Source organism: Amborella trichopoda, chromosome 1 (genome assembly GCF_054954075.1).
Source record: "Amborella trichopoda isolate Santa Cruz 75 chromosome 1, AtrichopodaSantaCruz75HAP2 v2.0, whole genome shotgun sequence".
NCBI lineage: Eukaryota > Viridiplantae > Streptophyta > Magnoliopsida > Amborellales > Amborellaceae > Amborella > Amborella trichopoda.
The window spans coordinates 39,660,835-39,681,982 of record NC_142336.1 but is presented as its reverse complement, the minus strand read 5'-3'; the positions used below and the strand labels follow the sequence as shown (position 1 = coordinate 39,681,982).

General features: G+C 37.3%; 1 protein-coding gene across 4 annotated transcripts in view; it reads right to left on the bottom strand.

Annotated features, from left to right (window-relative positions):
- The window catches only part of COQ3 (coenzyme Q 3), a 52,829-nt gene extending 39,324 nt beyond the window's left edge, over positions 1 to 13,505 (bottom strand). For all 4 annotated transcript variants that reach the window (XR_016054077.1, XR_016054074.1, XR_016054073.1 and 1 more), the window contains exon 1: positions 13,148 to 13,505. Coding sequence is in view for 1 of the 4 variants with exons in the window: in XM_006847704.4 (XP_006847767.1) it covers positions 13,148 to 13,392 (245 nt within the window). In the remaining 3 variants the exon portion in view is untranslated. The remainder of the gene's footprint in view (positions 1 to 13,147) is intronic.
- Positions 13,506 to 21,148: the final 7,643 nt, after the last annotated feature.

The following is a 21,148-nucleotide window of genomic DNA, read 5'->3' as shown; positions in this document are numbered from 1 at the left end:
TCGGTTGAGGTCATGTAGTCAGAGTCAAGTCAAATGTTATATAAGCATAAAGAACTAACAATGCGGAAAAAGGTTTCACAAAAATTTATCTCTAGAAAAAGGCCACTGCAATGCCTCGATAAAATCAATACCTCTACTTCTTAAAATCATTCAGAATGCAAGTAATGTCATCACCTGGATTTGTCTTTCAACCACATCTTTTGACTTCAAATGTATTGATTTAGGGGCCCCTAATCACATGACAGAAAGGTATACCACCATTTCTTAGTTCCAACCTTCGTCACATACAAGGCGCATCATTCTTTTTTATTGTCCTTTTAGTCAATTTTGAACGCTCTAGCCAATAATCCATCTCAATGACTCAATCTCTCATTTTCTCCTCTCCTTAGAATGTTATTGTACATAATTTTGTTCCAGTTAGTAAATAACCAAATTTAACTAGTAGTATGATACATTTTTTGCCTTCACCTTTTGTTCTTCAAGACATGAAGAATGCAAAGGCGCAAGGTATTTCGAATTCCATCCCTTCTTGTCTTGTCCCTCATCCATCGAAACATCCTCATCTCCACTACACTTATTCTATGGGTAGCTTGTTTTTCGACCACCCAACATTCCGCCCCATAGAGCAAAGCTGGTCTCACAATTGGCCTATAGAACTTGCCCTTTGACATTATTGGTATGCGACGATCACATAAATTCTGGTTGCATATCGCCACTTCACCCACCCAGCTCTAATTCTATGTGCGACATCTTCCCCAATCTCTCTATTTTCCTGGATTATCGACCCAAGATATCGAAAGTGCGCTCTTTTTGGTACTTTTTGGCCATCAATCTTAATTACTTCCTCGTCTCTACTCATATTGTTACTAAACTTGCATTCCATATACTTTGTCTTAGTCCAGCTAATTTTAAAACCATTAGATTCTAGAACATTCCTTCAAAGTCAGGTCAACATTTTGGATTTCATTGATCAAACCTATGTTATATGGGAACAACATGCACAACAATACCCCATCTTGTAGGTGCCTGCCTAGTTAAATCGTCAATAACTAAGACAAAGAGGTATGGGCTCAATGCTAATCCTGAATGTAGACCTATTGTCACTAAAAACTCACTCGTCTATCTGCTAGTTGTTCGTACACTAGTTAGTGCTCCATCCTACATATCTCTTATCAAGTCGATGTAGTGTTTAGAAACTCCTTTCTTTTTCAACACCTACCAGATTAAATCTCGAGGTACTCTATCATAAGCTTTTTTTAGATAAATAAAGACCAATAAAGACCATGTGGAGGTCTTTTCCCTTCATCCTAAACTTTTCAATTAATTGCCTAAGTAGGAAAATAACCTCGGTTGTTAACCTCCATAAAACCGAATTGATTTTTTGATACACTCGTTTCATGTCTTAGTCATTGCTCAATCATTCTCTCCCACAGCTTCATAGTGTGGCTCATAAGTTTGAACTCTCGATAGTTTATACAATTTTGTATGTCTCCTTTGTTCTTGTAAATAGGTATCACAATATTTTTCTTCCATTCGTCTGGCATTTTCTTTGTTCTCAACACTTTGCTGAACAGCTTGGTCAGCCAGTCAATGGCAATCTCCCCCATGCACTTCCAAACCTCTATCAGGATACCATCTGGTCGTAAAGTCTTTTCTATCTTCATCCTTTTTAAGCCTTCTCACTTTCTATATCCTAATCCTATAAATGTATCTATGACCTCTGCCTGCATTTATGCCAATGGTTCCTTTTACTGCTATGTTCCCATTGTGTTCGTCATCTAATAATTTGTAAAAGACTGTTGCCAAACAAGGTGACTCACCAATTAAAGTCAATACATAACTTCAACTTGACAACTGAGATCCCCCTGAGTATAATGGTGATAGGAAGGTTGATCCACCTAACTATAAACGGGTCCAGACATAACCTGCCTTTGCAACACGTTTTATTCTTCAGCCAATTCGTGAGACATATGAAGAGTTTTAAATAGCATATTAGATACTTACAGGCCACACCGAGTAAGTAGATCAAATTTGTCTTCTCCCCCCTCCCCCTCCTCCTCCTCCCCCCCCACCCCCTTCTTAGACACAGACCAGGCAGGATCATCAGTAATAGGTGATCCACGATAGGGTTGTGCCATCCTTGCTGGAAATTAACCACATGGACGAGGAGAAAACTAACCAGTTGTAGCAAGATCATATGGAAAGCTGGATACGGGGCGGTGACCTCTCTTGCCTATGAGATAGTGCGGTTGAAAGCTTACTTAAGGACAAGCATTAGCCTCAATTAACCTGTGATGATGCATTGTGATGATTACGAAGTGATCCACGCTGTGTCCAATCTTGTCCTCCATGGGATGACAAGCCATGTCAAAGTGCAAAGAGAATCGGGATATTAATTTAACAGAGAAATTAACTTCTAAGGTAGCAATAGCTCTTAGTAATGCATACCAGAACACATCATAAGCAAGGTAAAAATTACAAATTCAGAAATATAGTAGGACCTCTAGATCATTGAACAAGTTACTCACAAGTCAACTTTGCACTCATCCTCATCAGAAATAGCAATAGAATCACAGAAAGAATTCAAAATGATCAAGTCTTCTTGCAACACTTCCAATGCTTATAGAGAACAGTTTTTTGAAGAAGCAGTATGTGTTCATCCCTATTAGGATAGAAGATACTGATCAATGAATCAACATTTGGAACAAATCACTAAGGCATCACTAGGGCATGCATTTGAGGGACAAATCTTGAACTAATAATTGTTAAGAGCAACAATAGCAACCACAAGTGAGGAATGAGTGAAGACACACAATGAGACAGAGCTACAGATAGAAGTATAAATACTAAGGAGATCTAGTGAACAAGAAGCATTTGGAAGAGATGATTTATAAGCAAAAGTACATGGCATCAAAGAGGAATTGTAGTGCGCACATAGAAATTGAATAGTAGTCAAATATTTATTACTTTTAGTTTGAATTTGTGGCTAACTTGTAACTGAAATTTACCATATCTTTCCTAAACAAGTGTCTCACTAAGTTATACATTACTAGAGAATTCATTAGCAGTTGATGGGCGTAAATTCACAATCATATGATGGCACTCCTTGATTACAAGGACTAGTAAATTTTAACAATCATTTTTAGCATCAAAATTGATTATCTATCACATGAACAAGTCGGATCATGATCACTATTTTGAGAAGTGTACTTCAGGTAGCAATCAAATCTTATTTTTCAATTCTGAAACAAATCTTAGATAGACATGATTCAAGCCCCTCACATATTCCCTTTCAGGTCATCGAAGTATGCCTTTCACTTCTTTTTATCACATATAATGGCATTTTTTAGTAATATGCATTTAGTAATATGCAAACCCGACAAAAACTAGATTTCATAAACTTTGCTAGCGAAAATGAAGTGCACAAAAATAATAAAACTAGATGGTAGTGAATGCCCAAGAGTACCCAAAAACAATGCCACTACATTTTTACCCACTAGTTGAAAATTTTTCTGTAACTCAAAATAGAAATTCTAAAGCAAGATTTTCAAAAAAGTTAAAAACTAAGGCTAATCAATTCAACAACAAACCCTAAGAGTTTCTATAAGTTGCACAAAACCAAACTTAAAACATATTTCACAGGCCAGGCTCTTGCAGACTCAGAGTCAACTTATGCAAAGTGGGTTGAACTTGGCCTGATATCTTTGCTCAAATATAAAGAACGAAAAAACTCATCCCAAACCTCTGAATCTTGGAAAAATAAAAAACCCCAAAAATTAATAAAGAGAACTTAGAAATTTTCTTTTTTAAATGAAAGGGAAAATTTATGCAGGGACCAAGTTTAATTTATGGAATTACCCTTTGGTCCATTTTTGTCACATATTTATGATGTCCTTCTTTTTCTTATATATATTTTTTGCGGTTTTCCGGGTGGTCTGATATCCCAAAAATCGAATCTACTCATATCTAGGGTGATCCGATATTGGAAGCATTGGACCGCCCTAATATAGGTTTAAATTTGGTTGTTCAATGTTTCAGATATCTGACCGCCAATTTGAAACCACAATATGTAACGATGGAGTGGTTTGATGTTTCCAATATGTAACCGTCCTAGAAATGGGCCGGTTCGAGATTATACTTTCAGACTACCCTAAAAACCACAAAATAATAATAATAATAGTAATAATAATAACAATAATAATAATAAGTAATTCGATGTTTGCAATATCAAACAGAAAGCCAAAAAAAAAATGAGAAAGGACCTCATCGTAAAATATGCAAAAATATGAACCAAAAGGTAATTCCATTAATTTAAACAGGTGTGTTGGGTTTGGTGATAGTCAAAATCACCACACCTATGTTTTCTTTACAGATTAAGGATATTATGAGAAAAAAAAAAAAGGGATTTTCTTCGCAGCAAGAAAGAAACCTTAGTGATCTCTATGAAAGGGGGTCAAGGATGACATAATACTCATCCTTTAAGGGTCACCCCTTTGGGGTTCATGGGAAGGGATCTCCAAGAAAGAGATGGGTCTCCAAGAGAGAGAGACATGGCTTCCTAAAGAGAGGCGATATTCCCATAGGATTTTAGGTTGGTTAAATTTCCACTTCTAATGAGAGAAAGTCTTTATGTTGCTCTCAAGGCACTCTTTCCAGTAGGCAGTATAGCGATGGGAAAGAAGATGTTGATCAACGTGTTACTAGATCAGGAGAACGGGTTTAAAAGGGAAGATTAGTGAGGTTCCTACTAATTTTTAGAGAGAGGTATTATCTTTTGTAATCCAAAAATGTAATCTTCATTGAGATAGTGGTTTCTACTTGCTGAGATCGTGGATGCAGCTCTACGGGGTGAAGTACGTAAATCTTGTGTCATGGTGATGTGATTTTGGTTTTACTTTATTTCTTGCACTCGATTTGTGGTTGTATTCATCTATTTCGCATTTAGCTAATTATGTATGCGATCTTGGGTGGGATCCCAGTATTTGGGACTCCCTGTTCTGCAAGCAAGGGATTCCAAAGGACCCTACAAGGTGCCTAAGTAAACTTTTATTTTAAAATTAGATGACGTTAAAGAAAACTTGGGCTATCAAGGGCAGCGCCATACGTGCCTTGCAAGGGCCCCCAGATGATCCTATGAGAGGTATGGACTTTTGATATGGTTAAACAAGAAAAATCGTATGTGACCGTGAGTCTTTAGTAGGGGGTGTCGTTAGTTACAAAACAGGAATGTGAAAGTTAATGTAACCGTGAGTCCTTAGTTGACCATACAAGAGAAGTATCCAGATGTTAATCCTGTGGACAAGATTAATTCAAGGGGTTAAGAATGATATGGCTAAAAAAAAAAAACCGCATGTGACCGTGAGTCTTTAGTGGGATGTTGTTAGCTATAAAATAGGAATGTGGTAGTCAATGTAACCGTGAATCCTTAGTGGGGTGTTGTTAGCTACAAAATAGGAATGCGGTAGTCTATGTAACAGTGAGTCCTTAGTGGATTGTTGTTAACTACAAAATAGAAATGTGGGCAGGTAGTTGCTAGGAGACATGTTGAGTCATGTGGAGTCATTGTAAATTCAGGAAACGGATTTTGGAGATTGAAATTTAAATTTGTTTTTCTTGCGTACTCGAGCTATGGTGCTAGAACGCTGCTCAAAGAGGACTCAAGACAAGAAGAGATAATCTCAAGAGGGAGATTGCACCATTAGAAAATTTAGGAAACAACTTCAAGATCATCCTGCATTGATTCCATTTCCATATTTACAAAGACTCCACATGATTCAACATGCCTCCCAGCAACTACCTACCCACATCCCTATTTTCTAGCTAACAACACCCCACTAAGGACTCACGGCTACATTAACTACTACATTCCTATTTTATAGCCTACAACACCCTACTAAGGACTCACGGTTACATTAACTACCACATTCCTATTTTATAGCTAACAACACCCTACTAAAAACTCCATTAAAGACTCACGGTCACATTAGATTTTTCTTTTGTAGCCATATCATTCTTCCCTCCCTTGAATTAATCTTGTCCACAAGATTAACATCTTGATACTTCTCTTGTATGGTCAACTAAGGACTCACGGTTACATTGACTACCACATTCCTATTTTGTAGCTAACAACACCCCACTAAAGACTCATGGTCACATTTGACTTTTCCTTTTTAGCCATATCATTTTCCCCCTTTGAATTAATCTTGTCCACAAGATTAGCATACTTCTCTTGTATGGCCTTCCGCCTCTCCCAAGTATCGTCAGCCTCAAACGCACCTTGCCATTGAATAAGGACTTTTGTGCCTGCCACGTTTCCGCTCTTCACCATTCTTCTTGCAAGCATTGCTACTGGATAAGGTTGGAGAATACCATTCTCAGTTAAGTTTAAACACGTGGAAAACTAGATGGATCTTTCTTCCAGGTGGCAACTCCAACTTGTAAGCAACTTGACCCACCCTTTGCAAAAATCTTGTACGACCCAAATTATCTAGCCAAGAGCTTCAAAGATCTCCTTGCATAAACATAAGCTTGTCTATACATCTGTAATTTGAGGAACACCCAATCACCAATTTCAAAGGACCTTTCAGATCTATGTTTAGCAGCACATGTCTTCTTCCTCTCCTAGGCCAGCTTGAGATTCTCCTTCAATGACTGCAATGCCTTGTCCCTGTCCTTGAGTTCATCTTCAACTGCCTGAACCTTAGTGGTCCTTGGTATGTAAGATAATAAGGTGGGTGGTGGTACACCATGTAAGGCCTCAAATGGAGTAGTTTTAATGGCCGTATGATATGTGGTGTTACGCCACCATTCAACCAACTGAACCCAACTCTTCGATTTATCCTCCGCAAAACACCTCAAATAATTTTCCCGGCATCTGTTGAAACTTCAGTCTACTCATCTGACTGGGTATGGTAAGTTTTTGACATCTGGAGTTTAATTCCTTGGAGCTTGCACAACTCTGACCGAAAAGTGCTGGTGAAGATTGAGTCCCTATCAGATACAATGCTGGACGGCATTCCGTGTAACTTGAAAATATTTAAATAATAATATTTTTGCAACTGATATTGCCGTATAGGGATGACAAAGTGGGAGGCAATGTCCATACTTGGACAGCCTATCAATTACAGCAAGAATAGCATATTTCCCACTTGAAATAGGCAACCCATCAATAAAATCAAGAGATATGTCCGTCCATACCTTTTCTAGAATTGGTAAGGGCTGCAACAACCTAGGAACAACCACATTTTCTACCTCCACACACTGGCATACATCACATTCTTGGACCCACTGCTGGATATCTTTTGAGAGTCCTGGCCAATGAAAACACCGCTTCACACATCTAATAGAGTTTTTAATACCTAAATGTGCAGCTGTTGGAGACGAGTGCAGCTCCTTAAAAATCTACTTTTGAAGTGTTGAAGTGGGCCCCACTACAATCTTCCCCTTCCTCCATAAAATTTTCTCAATCTCCTTGTACTTAATCGTATCCAAGAGTCCTTTTACCATCTTGTTTTGCAGCTGCAATACATACAGATCACTCTTGGAATGAACCCTTCCCTTATCTAGCCACGTGGTCACCAAGGAAGAGACTGCAAAAACTTCACCAAGATTTCCTCCTTGCACTGTGAGAGTGCATATGCGGCCCTATTTTCTTGTCCCTTCTTATAACGGATCTGATAGTCATAGCCCATGAGCTTGGACAACCAACATTGTTGTGATGGAGTGGTAACCCTCTGATTAAGCAAAAACCTTAGACTCTTCTGGTCTCTACGGATGAATAATTTTCTGCCCAACAAATAAGGTCTCCACTTCTGGATTGCAATGACAATTGTCAACAACTCTTTCTCATAAGCAGATAGAGACAAATTACTTCCAGTTAAGGCATGACTAAGATAAGCCATTGCACAGCCAAATGGCATCAACACAGCCCCTATGCTGGCCCCACTTGCATCACACTCAATTTCAAATGGCTTAGAGAAATCGGGTATGCAAGGACTGGTGCACATGTCATTGCCAACTTAAGCTCTTAAAAAGCCTTCTCTGGCATGTCATTCCACCCATAGTTACCAGAGTCTCTCCACTGACCTAGCGTTTCCGGTTCCGAAACCCAATTCTGCATTTCCATTAAGAAATATCCACGGAAACAGTTTTTTGGAACCAAGGAAACTCGATTCCATATTTTCGGAATCTCGATTTAACACATCTTTAGAAACTATTTTTCAGAATCAAGGAAACTTGATTCCTTAATTTCGGAATCTCTATTCAACAAATCTATAGAAACCATTTATTTGAACCAAGAAAACTCGATTCCTCATTTTTGAAATCTCGATCCCTCAATTTCGAAATCTCGATCCAACACATCTTTAGAAACTTGAACCCATTTATTGCGGGTAGACGTTCCCAAATATACCGAATCTAGATTCCAACGAGGATTAAATCATGATTCCATGTCAAATGCAGTAGAAAAGTGGTTGCAGGGTTTCATTATTTTACATGTCCTTTACTTTAAATTTAAAATATAACTGGTAAATACAACACATATAATTAAAAGTAAAACCATGGCATAGACATAATCCTATTTTGTCTTTATAATAATGAAGTCAATCACAATTTCGAAATACTTGTCTTTTGTATATAATGACTGTAAATTCAATAGTCAACACAATCACTTTAAAATTAGGGAAACCTTATGATAAGAGACATCCAATATAGGTTGTAAAGTTGATGAGGCTCAAGAGGTGCTTGTGGCTTCCTTCTCCATAAAAATGAAATCGCGATTCCTGGCAGGGGTGGTCAAACGCATTCCATAGTCCATATTATTGTAAATCTCGATGCCAAACTGGTATGGATCTCTTATCCATATACTTCAGAAACTTGATTCCAAATATGTTAGAATCACGATTCGAAATCACAAAATACTTTGTTCCACATACGATAGAAACTCGATTCCATAGATGTCGGAAACTCGATTCCGCATATTAATGAATCTTGACTCCTAGAGTGTCGATTCCAGGGGGTTGGGAATCTCGATTCCAAGGAGGACGGAATCTCGATTCTATATGTGAATGAAACTTGGATCTATTTCGGTCGAAACACGATTCTCAAAAATTAGGAATCTCGTTCCTAGCGATTGCTATTGTACGGACAACGATTCCAAAGACAGGAATCTTTTAGCCGGCCACGATTCTACGATTCCGATTCCTAAAACGATTCGGGTTCCCAGACGTTTCCAACAACTATGATTCCACCCCCAAGAGCCCTTCTTGAGGAAGGAAGTCAATGGTGCTGCAATATTGCCGTATCCTTGCACAAATTTCCTATAGTAGCCGATCAACTCAAGGAATCCCCTTAGGGATTTTAGGGAATTTGGTCTAGGCCAACTAAGCATACACCTCACCTTGTCTTGGTCGACTGCCACACCCTCAATAGAAATCACATGACCCAAGTAATTAACTTCAAAACACCCAAAAGAGCATTTAGAAGCTAAGACAAGATACACTTTGACCAGAAAAACCCGTGCTCGGAATAAAATAATAGATTTTATATAATCAAGTACGGGTTTTTGTCGGTAAAGAGGAATCAAATGGATTCAAAGGAAGTTTTCCAGAAGATATCAATAAGCTAAACCCATGCTACGAGTGGTCTCATGCCATAAATAAACACGTACACTCAAGAAATCCGTTGGATAGGCGGATTCACATCTCTTACAACCTACACAGTCCTCTGTTCTTGGAGCAGAAGCTATTTGTTTAACTTTACATCCGTCCCAAGGTATCATTTCCAATACATCCGTGGGGCAGGCTCGTACGCGACTAGCCAAGCAGATAAACGACCCTGCATTTTCTTGATTTCTCCCACATTTGTCTTTGTATGAGTATTTTACATTTACGATAAAATTTCTCAAGATTGATCTACTCTTTTCTTTGTTATTCTGCACAAAAACATTCTACTTCACTAATTCGTGAGAAGATAGTGAACTCTTGTATTTGAAAAGTGTTTCAGAAAGTATCTCTGAACATACAACTTATTCTCACGCGAGAGCACTTTTAAGTGCTTCAAATGATCATTAAAGGAGCGGTTGTACACAAGGATGCTATCAAAAAATACTAGCACAAATTTGCGTAAATAGGGCCTAAACACTTCATTCATCAAACTTTGAAAAGTGGAAGGGGCATGGCATTTGTGAGCCCAAAAGGCATCACTAGGAACTCATAATGGCGTTCATGAGTCCTAAATGTTGTCTTGTGCACATCTTCATCTCTAACTCAAATTTGGTGGTACCCATAATGCAAATACAGCTCTGTAAAATTGGGAACAATACAACTCGTCCAATAATTCATCAATTACTGGAATCGGAAACCGGTCTGTAACTGTAACATGATTAGGGGTCGATAATCCACACATGCGCCATGACCCATCCTGTTTCCTCATTAACAGTACTAGTGAGGAAAAGGGACTGGTACTTGGCCTAATAACACCATTGGCAAGCAATTCTTTAACTATTTTCTCAATTTCAAACTTTTGAAAATAAGGAACTGAAATTGGTGCAGCTCCATCCACAAGGGGCATGCGGTGGCCATGAGATCTAGATGGAGGGAAGCCTTGCGGTTCTTCAAAAACAACTGGAAACTGATCCAACAATGGCTGGACACATGGAGCAATGTTTGGGTTCCCTGTAGCCACGACCATGTTGCACAATTGGAGAAGATAGGCCCAGCCAGAAATTCTCATTTGTTTTGCCACCTTGTCGGGTCCCACAACTTTTGATTTACTGGATGGAATTCCCTTCAACGTATACTTCTTCCCCCCTTCTTTGTATTTCATAGATAAGGATGCAAAATCCCACAAAACAGGTCCAAGCATGTGTAACAACCACTAGGCCCCAAGAACTGCATCACATCCACCAAGAGATAACAAGTAAAAATAAGCTTTTATTGAAACTCCTTGTGACTGGATAAGCATCTGCAACGCCCACTCCCCTCTAATCTCTTCCCATTAGCTACCATCACTTCAAACACTCCATCCAATTGAGTTGGAAGATTAGCCTTCTTGATAAGGAAAGGATCAATTAAATTATGAGTAGACCCACTATCTATCAAAATGGTGAGTTGGCAATGTCTCAACTTCCCAATAATTCTCATTGTCTGAGGTGCTCGGGCTCCTGTAATAGCATGCAAAGATATCTCTAACGCCACATCATCCTCTTGTGCCTCACCTAACCCAACCTCTTGCACTTCTACAGTGGCCGAATCCACCACTTCTTCCTCATCTTCATCCTCCAACAGCCCCTCAACCCAAAACAATTTTTGGGTCTTGCACTTGTGGTTGGGAGTGAACTTCTCATCACAGTGATAGCATAGGCCCTTCTCTCTCCTTTCTCTTGCCTCTGCAGGAGTCAACTTCCTTACAGTTGGAATGGGCTTGGAAGAGTAGCTATTGTTAGGCTTGTTAAACTCCACCTTCATCACCTTCTTCTTCACATTCACCTCTTCTTCTCAAATTTTGGCAAGACTAAATGCTTCAGGCAATGTAGTCGACTGAAGTTTCTGGACACCTAGCTGAATTTCCTCCTTTAATCCACACAAATAAAGGCTGATCAAGTAACCTTCAAACAACCCCCTAACCCGATTGGAGAGTCTCTGAAATTCTTTCTGATATTCAAGTACAGTGGTGGATTGAATGAGTTTAGACAACTTGCCTACAAAGTCTTCACTCCTACTTGGCCCAAACCACGCATCCAATGCCTCCACGAATTCGTCCCAACTTAATCAGGCTAGTACTCCTTGTACCATTGATACCACTTTAAGGCATCCCCCTCTACATTGAAGGAGGTGATGGTGAGCCATTTTTTATGTGGTACTTGATGGTAGGAGAAGTATTGTTTTGCTTTGAAGAGCCACCCCGTAGGATTCTTCCCATCAAATCTTGGAAAGTCAAGCTTCTTTATCCTAGTTTCAATGCCCCTAGTATGATCGTAATGTATGTGTGGTACCTACTACACCTAGATTGCCGCCTCCCACTGCAGAAGCATAGGTATTGTCGTTTGATCCTTCTGGGTCTCTGTTGTGGGGCCTCATCTTATCCAGCCTCATCTCATCTAGTTGTAGTTTCCCTCAATTGGTTGGAGACTTCTCTGAGTTCTTCCTGGGAGACTTGGACTTCTCTCATTCTTTCCTCCATCTGAGCGACGCACGTGTTGGAAGCCCCATCCACCATGGCTAGATCGTGCTCTGATACTACTATAGTGGGTCCAGATTTTGGAGATTGAAATTTAAATTTGTTTTTCTTGCTTCCTCGAGGTATAGTGTTAAAGCACTGCTCAAAGAGGATCCAAGACAAGAAGAGATCATCTTAGAAGAGAGATTACACCATTAGAAAATTCAAGAAACAACTTCAAGATCATCCTCCATTAATTCCGTTTCCATATTTACAAAGACTCCACAGGACTCAACATGCCACCCGACAGCTACCTACTTACATTCGTATTTTGTAGCTAACAACACCCCACTAAGGATTCATGGTTATATTGACTACCACATTTCTATTTTGTAGCTAACAACACTCCACTAAGGACTCACGATTACATTGACTACCACATTCCTATTTTGTAGCTAACAACACCCCACTAAATACTTACAGTCACATACGATTTTTCTTTTTTAGCCATATCAAATTTAAAAGCCTCCTAATTCTCTTTGCTTATCAAGGGTAACATCCTAATAATCATTAGATAACATCAGGGTACATCTATGAGGCCAGCTAGTTAATGCTCGTGGTTTACCTACTAATGATGACAAATGCAGTCATATGAAAGGCTAAAGCCGTCCTCTCTCTAGCTTTTTTTCTTTGAAGCAGTGGCTTCATTATAGAAAGAAAAAATGGGGAAATTGCAGAATAGGAGTCAGTCCAAAATCTCATTTTCACGAGCAACTGCTGCTCAAAAGATTTTTCAGCTAATTCACATTAAAAAATGGCCACAACAACACAAGTTTATACTGGGCCAAAATTATCATAACACTTTTGAATCCTAAACCATAATAAACTTAAAAATGCAGATAATCATAATTCCAATCAATGCTACCAAAAATTCATCTGAAACAAACTCAAAACTCTCAATAAAATCAAAAGATAAAATGGAATAACTTACCATGTCTCTGCAATTGCTGCAAATTTGGCAACTTCGGCCTGCTTCAAGGATGAACTTACAGAGGTTGCTGCACCGGATTCACCAACTTTTGAGCCATAAAATCTTTGCAGAACAAACGTAGAAGCACTGTAAATGGGGAGTTGTGATTTGGATTTGAGGCGAGGGCACAAAACATTAGGGTTTGTAGAGCGAAAAACAGTCCTGTATGTTTGGCGCCACAGATGCTGGGATGACCTATACGCCATGTTTGAAGTACGTTGCGGCAGAGCAGTCCGACCAATTGAAAAGGTCAGGGGCACCGCAGCAGCTGGGGTGGGCAAAGTTTTGTCATGGACGCGGTTAGCATGCGACCAGCCCGCATATTGTAGAAATGCGGGCGTCGCAATAGACATATTTAAATATAATTTGATTCTAAATTTTAAAAAATATATAATCTTTGATATGGAGATCATAAATATAAAATAAAAAATAAAAATAATATTTATATTAAAAAAACATTTGGACTATTCGTTACAATTATTTTTAAATGGACCACTTATTTACCATTTTTAAGATGGATGCTTAATACCAATGAAGCCAAACAATTGTTCTTTTGTTATTGATTTTATCAAAAGATCTAGTTTTTATGAGTCCGCTGACTCACCGATTCACGTGAGTCCCTCAGTCCATCTGAGGACATTTGATACGATGGGGTGCACCAAATACTTTCTTTATCAAAACAATACTAGAGAACGTAACTATCAGATGCGGTTTCCATAATAGAATTTGTACCTCATTACATATTGAAAAGCTGGACAAGAAATGCCACAAGTGGCTTCAATTTTGATGAGAATGAAAGCCAAGTGCAAGGTAATCCTCAACAATCTCTCTTGTTCCGATACCATGATCTACACCGATGTGTCCTTGAAGTTGCAACTAAGGGGCAACAACTATAGAGAGCATCTTATAAAGAGAAACAGTACGACGATGCTTCCTACAGGGTGAGGGGCTGGTTTCTTGGAGAGACAATTCTCATGGAGAGTTTTAAGTGATTTCCTCTTTTAGTAAGATAAAATCTGAGTTACACCCAAGATTATCTTTCTGTAAAGTAGTTTAGCTGTGGAATAGAGATGAGAGATAGGCAGTGATGTTGTTTGGAAGAATGGGTCTAAAAGACTTGGTCGAATAGGTTTTGTTAAAGGTTAGAGAGATAACTTTGTAATCTTTAATATAATTTTCATAGTATAGATGATTTAATTCCTTTGGGTGAACCACATAAATATTTGTATCTTGTGGTATGTGCGTCTATGCTTCATTTCTTGTTTGTATTCTCATTGATTTTGTTTTTAGTCAATTAAGTACATGATCATAGTGGAATCAAACTTTCTAGGTTCTTGTTTTCGTATATAAGATGGTTCTTAAATCCTAACAAGTAGTATTAGAATTCATGATTTAGTATGAAGCTTTGGTTTGTGCATTCCATCAAAGAAAGCATATGGCAATATGTGAGTGCTTTTTTTCCCTTTTTTCAGAGGTAAAAAATATAATAGTAACAATCTTTTTCAGCAAGAATGATAAATGGATTTATTAGCCTAGCCATCTCACATCAGGCTTATGGAAATACTCATGAATACTCAAGCTCACATAAATACTTAAAAATAAATGGCAATACTAAAAAATTACTCATGTCGTGTCTCACATAATCATGAGGTATACTCCTACCTACCCTGACTAAAGGAATCCAACAAACCTCTCAGTCCAAAAGCCCTTTAAGCACTTTTATGTCTCTCCAAATCATAGTTTGTAAAGATTCGTGAGACAGGGGTTCTGGTTTACTCCAGTTGGGACTAAAAATCATCATAGAATGTTGGGGTCTAGACTGGAGAGGCTATAGCTCAAACAAATAACCAATCCTCACATTATCCATTATCATAATCAAATTTGGATTAAGAAACTCTCTAAGAGAGAGAGGGAATGTACAAGATACAATTGAGGTATCCTTGGAAGACACCTGTTCACGTTCCTATATGATCTTAGTCATAAACCTAAAAAACTCACAAAGTTAGGTCACAACTTTTGCCATTCAGAGGAGACAATTATTAAATACTTTAAATGGAGTGTGGATTGCAGTTTAGCCTTGTGATTCCATAGCTCCACTAGAGCTGGAGATCCCCTGTGAAATTAGTGACACTAAGATATTTAAGGACTAATCCAAGGCAATGCATAAATTATCAATTTTTGTTGACTTACCACATTTTAACAAATACTACTTCCTTCTAATAATTATTATTTGATCACAGGATTGCATTGGGGTCATCAATGGTCCTTATATCCCAGCCATTTTTAGCCCCAAGTTACATTCTAGATACCATAATAGAAAGGGGCCATATCATACAAGGAGGGACCCTCCTATAGTCCAAACTGGCATCTCATATATACCTTTTGAGATATAGGTAAACACATTGAGCCATATAAACTGAAGGGTGTGGTTTTTATAAGGTTTAGACCCTAACCAATAAAAATAAATGCACCTTCAAACAATGACAAAAGATGTTGTTTCAGTATTAAAACTTTAAGATGCACCTTCAAACAATGTCAAAAGATGTTGTTTCAGTATTAAAACTTTCTATAATAGCTTGAAAATTTATTTTCGTATTTAATTTTAAAATTTAAAGCTTACAAAATAGTGTACATCGAGGAGATCAATAGACACTTGAAAATTTTGAAAATTGACGGTCCATAAAATCCATTACATGATGTACTCTTTCTGATACTTGAAATCCATTTTTCTCTTGTCCATACATCTTGAGGTCGGGATGATTGATTTGATGATTTTTTGGTATATAAACAACCTTTTCTAGTGAATTTTTGAGGTAAGCCCTAATTTGATTGTTTAGGGCCTCACCCTTATATAAATTTTTTCTTATAATGAAATCCGAAGAAGTACATATTCCTTCTGTTTTTTTTACATATCGATATACTATGGATGTTGGGTACCAAAATATCCCAATATTTCTCTTCCCTTATCTTAGTGCTCACTATTATTTGAAGGGATGAGCACATCGTAGTCCCATTTAGACTACTGAGGCATTGCTTAACCATTGGCATTTGTAATTACCAAATTCCATAGAATGTGCCTTTCTAGTATTGAAAAACCAATTTCCTGTAATAGAAATGAGAACCACTTACCTGATAAATACACAATTCAAGATTGTTTTAGCAGATTGCATCCTTCATTATTTCATCTTAGAGAAGGAGGAAGTTGGGGATGATGAGGAGATAGTGGATCAAAGTCCCTAATTGTATGAAACTCGGAAACTTTCGGGAGGGGAGGGAGCTAAAGGAAGATAAATGAGTGAGCAAAATTTCTCCACGATATTACAAGAAAAAAGAGGGTAGATTCCTGTGCCCATCTTAATTCTTAGTTGTTAAGGATTGAATCAAGTATTTGAAGTATTTAAACTTTAGACTACATTAAATTTGGCTTAATTAGTTGGTAAATAATTTTTTTGTTGTGGATTTCTTATTCTTAATTTGTGGTCAACTATATTTCTATCACCATGTCTTCAAATGGAATGTGGAATATGATAGCTATGTGTTTATGAAATGTTCACCAATTCTTTTGAAGTATAATGAATAATTGCTTGACCTCATAACTCCATCAAAGAGTTAGATTTGCCTTGATAGTGCATTTAGGAAATGTTTGCCACAATGTTTGCCTTGGAGTAACAGGTTTGTTTTGGTTTACAGTATCATGTTTTATGAATGCTATATTTAAAATGGACATTGAACAAGTGGCTAGTCAGCCAGCACCTAGGGGGAAGAAGGTAATATGACCCAATGCATGGATCGCCTACTCTTAAGATTTGCTCTTCGAGTAACTCATTTGGGTAAAAAGCATAATTAAGATTTTAAAATGAGTCATGAACTGTTGTCGAGCCTAAATTTAATGAGAGCTTGAAAGGAGCCTTCAAAAGGATAAATTCCAGAAAACAAATAACTTCGAAGGACCTACAAAGTCACAAAGAAACTCATGAATCAACACGGTTTTGGATGAGACAAAGTATGCAAAAATGGTGATTGTTGATGATATAGTTTAGTATGACAATATGAAGGTTTATATTTTTATTTGTTTTTTTTGTTATTCTCCAATAGACTATAAGATGAGAGAAAGTAGACTTAGGTGGGCTGATCATGTGCAATGTAGACCTAATATGGTTCCAGTGGAAGCTCTAAAAGCGTGAGTAGATGGTCCAACGGACATGGATAGAAATAGTGAGAAGAAATATGATGACTGATAGTCTGATTGAGGGCATGACCCTTGATATAGCTGAATGGCAGAATAATTCATGTTGCTGACCCCAAACAATTGGGATAAAGCTCGGATGATGATGATATTCCTACATACAATAATAAAATACTGAATTAGTGCATCTTGTACATTTTGCGGCACGGAAGCATAAGGAGGTGAGACAATTTCGTAAGACATATGTGCCCTATTGGAGGGATCTATGTGTGATCATCGATGATGACATGGCTGATGGTCATGGTGCAAGGACCTTTGCCAAAGAAAAGTTTGACATTCCAGCTGGAGCTAATGAAATTGGTTGAGTAGATGAGGCATTTGAAGAAGAAGATCACGTGATAGAACAACCCTTGTCTTCAAAGGCAAATGGAAAGAGAGGAGGTGCTTATTTGCCTCGTTCGGCCCTCTCCACCAATTGATTTATGGATTACTCGCAACCAAAAATCTCATGATCAGGGCTTCAAGCGGCTTCTTTTACGGTCTTTTAGTTAGTCGTGGACCACTGGATAGGCTCTCAAAGAAACATATTGCGACCCCGGGCTTGATTGGGAATCAGAGGCTAGGACAAAGACTTTGTCTGGGATGGGGAAGAACAAAAGGAAAAGTATGCTTGTTTCAGTATTAAGTTCCTGGTTATATTCAGAGAAACAACTAATTGTTTGGGCAAGGAGAGAGCCGCATATCAAGAGGGTATATGAAGAGCTTAACAACTTCCCTGATCTCAATCAAGATTTGTGCATAAGCATCTTTCCTTATCTCAATCAAGAGATGTTCATAAGCATTTTTTGGTACCTCATTTCTGATGTCACTTTTTTTCTTTTTTTGGTGAGTCAGTGGGGTTAGGATGTAGTGTTGCAAATCGTCAAACACTAACCAATTAAACGCGGGCTCTGATGTCACTTTTAGTTAATTCTTTTTAACTATGGCTGAAGAGGAAAGGATTGTTTGGATCTAGATGAAGAATGGTCTATGAGGAGATCTACTTTCGTGGACTTGACTTCTTTGTGTTTTCACATTGAACGAGATACTTAAGACTAGAGGTAAAATTTTGTTTTAAAATGGGACTCAAAATCATTTTTCTTTTTCATATTCATACATTTCGATGTCAAGATGATCAATTAGAGTGCTTTTTCAACATTAAAACAACCTTTTTCGATGGATTTTTTTGGTACATTTGTAATTCTACATTTTAAGGTTGCAACCTTATATAAACTTGTTCCTTTTAATATATAGAAAAGTATACAATGAGACTATTTACTTATTGGTGCAAGGTAGTCACTATTGATCTTGACCATTGGATGTGAAATTGGAGTAGGTGCATTAATTCAATATAACAACCTCAAAGTTCAAAAGAAATTTTCTTGAACTTTGTGATCGACCCAAGCTATCATATTTCACATCGGATGGTTATAAGTAATTGTAACCTACTTGTACTAAAGATAAGTAGTCTCATTTTATACAATCCCTTAATATATTTACTACAACCAAATGCATATACTGCATATTTAGTTCTTAGTGTTTTGAGAATTCATGTTATTTATTTTCCATGTGCTTGTCATGCTTGACACTTGAAGCCTATATTATTCCCATTATGCAATTGCTGGATCTTTTCCAGGTCGAGTTAGACTACTACTCGATCCAATTAGCTAATTATGATGTCCCAACCCAAGTTGAACCCTATGTGGGTTAGGATTTTGCACCCTAACTTGGGCAGTTGAGAAAGACAAGGTCCAATATGGCTTTTTTTATGGGGATTATATACTATGAGACTATTTTTTTTTGGTACAAGGAAGTCGCAATCGATACTAATCATTAGATGTCAAATTCTATGGCTTGAGTTATATCACAAAGTTTGAGAAAATTATTTTTGAACTTTGAGTCTAACCAATAGTACAGTCACAACCATCCGATTTGAAATCTAATGGACAAAAGTGATTTATTTGTATAAGAATAGCTTGAAGCTTTAGCAATAGTATTGGTGAGTTTATGGTGAGGTTTTTGACTCTATTCTCACCAAAGGATAGGGGCTCAAATCCCTATTGACTTACCATTTTATTTACCCAAAAAAGATGACAATATTCGCATGATGTATAAATGCTATGTTTACGAGTCACGAAGACTATAGTTATCAATGTTTGTTTTCAATTTAAGTTGATTAATAGCATACTTTTTCTATTTTTAGGACTCAAAATATTTTTTCTTTTCATATTCATACATCTTGATATCGAGATGATCAATTTGAGAACTTTTCGAAATCAAAACAACTTTTTATGATGAATTTTGAGGTGCACCTTATTTCTACATTTTAAGGTTGCAACATGATATAATTTTTTTCCATATATAAAATATTCATTTGACAAAACTTAAAAGAATTTATTTTCATTTCAATTTTAGTCATTCAGTTTTGATTTTATTAATTGTGTGGTTTCTATAAGGTTGCAAGCTTAAATAATCCAATTAAAGTGCACCTTCAAATTTTATCATAACATGTAATTTTGGTCTAAAAAATTCTTAGGATTATCTCAAAATATATTTTCATATCTAATTACAAAAATTTAAACTCCAAAAATTGTTAAAATCAAGTAGATCTATAAACATTTGAAAATCTTGAAAATAGACGGTCTAGATAATGTGTTGCCAGATGCACTATTTTTGGGGGACAAAATCAATTTTTTTTTTTTTCATATTCATACGTCTCGATGTACAGATGATTAATTAGAAGGTTTTGAACATTAAAACAACTTTTTCCAATGGATTTTGAGGTACGTATGTAATTCTACATTTTAAGGTTGCAACCCTATATAAACTTTTTCTTTTTATTAATGTTTCATTTTCTTTCAACCTTTCTTATTTTTTTAAGTATTTTTCTTTTTCTCAAACACTCCAAATACAATTATGAAAATTCCTATCATAATAGGAATAATTAGCATATAACATCCCCTTATGAATTTTATGAAGTTTTCTTTTTACGACATCTTGTTTTCTTTTCTACTTGTTGGATCTACGTATCTTGTACATGGGAATGAAATAGGGAAAATTACAAAAAAACCCCCAAAATATACTATCTATGCAACTTACCCCCATCAAAATATTTTCTCTCACTTTGTTCCCCACAACAACCTTTCTTTGCAAATAACCCCCTAACCCAAAAGGAACAAGAAAAAAGACTAAACTACCCCTTCTTTTTTTTGATACGCCCTTCTCTCTCCGATTTCCCATTTTTTATTTACCCACACCAATTATTCTTCTCGTTATTTGTCTCTTCTCTCTTGCTCTCTCACTCGACGGCCCGTGCTCGCTGTCCATATCTCGCTCTCTCCAGCCCGAGCTCCCTCCTCTCATGCTTCTCTCATAGTTGAAGCTCTCTCCCTCTCTCTGTCTCTCTTCGAAGGAACTTTGGCGCAAGCTCTCTACCACAATTTTGTATCTATGAAGGCCCAAGCTCTCTCCCTCTCTCTCTACGAAAGATACCACTCTGTAAAGGCTCGAGCTCTCTCCCTTTCTCTCTACGAAAGATATCGCTGGGCTCTCAATTTCTCTGTCCTAGCCCAAACCCGAAAGCCCGAGCGCGATTTTTAGCTTACCCCAAATCAGCTCTATCTAAGGTAAATCCTTATTTATTTTTGTTTCATAAAAAATAGAGTATATTTATTTTTGTTTCATAAAAAATAGAGTAGATTTACTTAAGAAAATCACTCAAATCTGTTGTTGGGTTA